The 3,226-nt window shown below is 38.0% G+C and overlaps 1 protein-coding gene across 1 annotated transcript; it reads left to right on the forward strand.

Annotated features, from left to right (window-relative positions):
- The first annotated feature begins 241 nt into the window (after positions 1-241).
- Positions 242-2,739, forward strand: LOC109211357. Its single transcript, XM_019374888.1, has 3 exons — positions 242-1,214; positions 1,433-2,343; positions 2,431-2,739. Exons 1-3 carry the CDS (start codon positions 242-244, stop codon positions 2,737-2,739), a joined length of 2,193 nt encoding a protein of 730 aa, XP_019230433.1.
- The last annotated feature ends 487 nt before the right edge of the window (positions 2,740-3,226 follow it).

Below are 3,226 nucleotides of genomic sequence, written 5' to 3' on the forward strand. Positions count from 1 at the left end.
AAGCTGAGTCTGTAATAAAGAAAGTTTTTATCAATTGAAGATGGATAGCAAACTATAACACTGCTCCAGGTGGAAGAATATGGGCGGCATGGGACCAGACAAAGGTGAATTTTGAGGTTTATGACATACATAAGCAGTACATAATAGGGCGGTTAGAGCATTTCAGAATGGCATCAAGTTTAATTTTGGAGCTATTTATGGGATGCATAATATTCAAGATAGAAAGGTACTATGGGATGATATGAAAACAATAATAGATGACATCACTGGACCATGTGTATTAACGGGAGATTATAACACTATTTTAACTAGTAAGGATAGGATACATGGGAATCCAGTCCAGGAGTTTGAGGTGAAAGAATTTAAAGATTTCATTTGGGAGGTAGGGCTAACTGAGTTGAGAACAGTGGGTAGGAAATATACCTGGACAAACAATCATGTACATAACAAGATAGATAGGATACTTGTCAATGTTGAATGGATCCAGAAATGGCCTACAATGGAGGGGACTGTGTTAAAGCCTGGGTTCTCAGATCATTGTCCTTTGAGCATAACAATCGAGGCTGATCAACAAAAGGGAACTAGACCTTTCAAGTTTTTTAACTGCCTGACCCAACATAAAGAATTTGAGGATACTATGAACAAAAGCTGGACAAAAAGGAGTGAAGGAACTGCAATGTATAAGGTGTGGAAGAAACTAAAGATGCTAAAGATCAAATTGAAGCAGCTGAATAGCCAAGATTTCAATAGCACTGGACAAAGAATTCAAACAACAAAAGTCAAGCTGGAAGGTATTCAGGATCAAATGTTTGGACCTGGGATTGACATTGACATAGTAGCTCAAGAAAAAGAGGCAAAAATGGAGTTGGCTAAATGGCTTGAGATTAAGGAGAGTATAATGAAGCAGAAATCAAGGGTTAAATGGCTCAAGCTGGGAGATTCAAATACAGCTTATTTTCATGCCTATGTCAAGAATAGACAAGCAACAAATTATATTGGACGATTGATTAATAGCACTGGACAAATACTCATGAAAGCTAATGAAGTGGAGACAGAAATATTGAAGTTTTACAAGCAGTTACTTGGAACATCAGCAACACAGCTACCAGCAGTCAACACAGAAGTAATGCAGCAAGGGTATGATCTAAGTAGACAACAACAATTGCAGTTAATAAGACCTGTAACTGGAGATGAAATAAAGCAAGCATTCCAAGGTATTGATGATAACAAAGCACCAGGGTGTGATGGATATAATGAATTCTTTTTTAAGAAAGCATGGTATATAATAAGGTAAGAGGTAACTGAAGCAGTGATGGAGTTCTTTGATGAAATGTAATGCATAAACCTATCAACTGTACATCCATTACTCTAATCCCTAAAGTAAAGAACCCTAGCAGTATTAAAGAATTCGGACCTATATGTTGCTGTACAGTATTCTATAAGATTATCTCAAAGATCCTAACAACAAGACTGCAGGAAGTTATGCTAGACTTGATTGATAGTTGTCAAACAACATTTGTGCCAGGAAGGTTGATCACAAATAATATCATAATGAGTCATGAATTGGTTAAAGGCTATGGGAGGAAGAATACATCACCTAGGTGTATGTTGAAGATTGATATGCAGAAAGCTTATGATTCCGTGGAATGGGTGTATGTTGAGCAAGTGATGAGGTTATTGGGGATTCCAGAAAAATTTGTAAAATGGGTAATGATCTGCATCAGTACAGTCTCTTATTCAATCATTGTAAATGGAAGACCAAGCAAGCCATTTGAAGCAAAGAGAGGACTAAGGCAGGGGGATCCTCTTTCACCATTGTTGTTTGTGATGGCTATGGAGTACCTATGCAGACTAATGAAGCAGCTAGGAAACAGGAAAGAATTCAGATTTCATCCAACGTGTGCAAGAGTCAGATTAATACAATTGGGATTTGCTGATGACCTTCTACTATTCTGTAAGGGAGATGTGCAATCTGTCAAGGCCCTACACAATCAGTTTCTAATATTCTCTATAGCTTCTGGGCTAGTTGCTAACACAAGTAAAAGCAGTGTGTACTTTGGAGGTGTAGACAACAGGACACAACAAGTGATAATGAATCTACTAGGATACACCAAATGTGATCTACCTTTTAGATACCTTGGTGTTCCTTTGAGCACAAAAAGACTGACAGCAGTTCAGTGTGAACCTTTGATAGATAAAATGCTCAACAGAATCCAATGCTGGACAGCCAAGTTTTTATCTTATGCAGGAAGAGCAACTTTGATCAAAAGTGTGCTGGGAACAATACAGAACTTCTGGGCACAAGTCTTTATTCTACCAAAGAAAATCATACAGTTTATTGAGGCAATATGCAGAAGGTTTCTATGGTCGGGCAGTGCTGAACCAACAAAGAAGGCTTTGATTGCCTGAGACAAATTATGTGCTCCTAAGGTAGCAGGGGGATTAAAATTCACAAATATAGAGCTGTGGAATAAAGCTGCTCTTTGCAAACTTCTCTGGAACATTTGCAAAAAGAAAGAGAAACTGTGGGTCCAGTGGGTTCATGCATACTATATAAAAGATAACAACATATGGCATACTGAACCAAAGAATGCTTCATGGGTTATTCAGAAGATTTTCAAGGCCAGGGAACAATTTCAAGAGGCTAGACACTCAGAAGCTGATGTGAGCGACATGGAAAGATTCTCTACCAGGAAGATATACAAAGAACTACAAGGGGAATACCAAAAGTTGACATGAAGAAGAATTGTATGCAACAACGAGGGATTACCAAAATGGATCTTTATACTAAGGCTGGCTATACTAGACAGATTAGCCACTAAAGTGAGGCTAGCAAGATGGGGATTAGTAGATGAAACAATATGTACAATGTGTCACAGGAAGAATGAAACAGTGCAGCATCTGTTTTTCGAATGTGAATTGTCAAATGAGATATGGTAGAAGCTACTATCATGGCAAGGGATCATGAGAAGGAAGAAAGAATGGCAGGAAGAAATTTAGTGGACAGAGAAGAAGGCAGCATGAAAGAGTGCAGGAGCTGAAGTGTTTAGAATGGTATTAGCTGCAGCAGTCTACCATATATGGCAAGCTAGGAACAATGTTATTTTTCAGAAGAAGCAAGCCAGTGCACAGAATATAGTGAAAATGATCATACAGGAGATACATATTAGAGCTCAATATAGTACAAAACTAGATACCTATTTAAGAAGTATGAATTGGTATCCAG

Source organism: Nicotiana attenuata, unplaced genomic scaffold, assembly GCF_001879085.1.
Source record: "Nicotiana attenuata strain UT unplaced genomic scaffold, NIATTr2, whole genome shotgun sequence".
Taxonomy (NCBI): Eukaryota; Viridiplantae; Streptophyta; class Magnoliopsida; order Solanales; family Solanaceae; genus Nicotiana; species Nicotiana attenuata.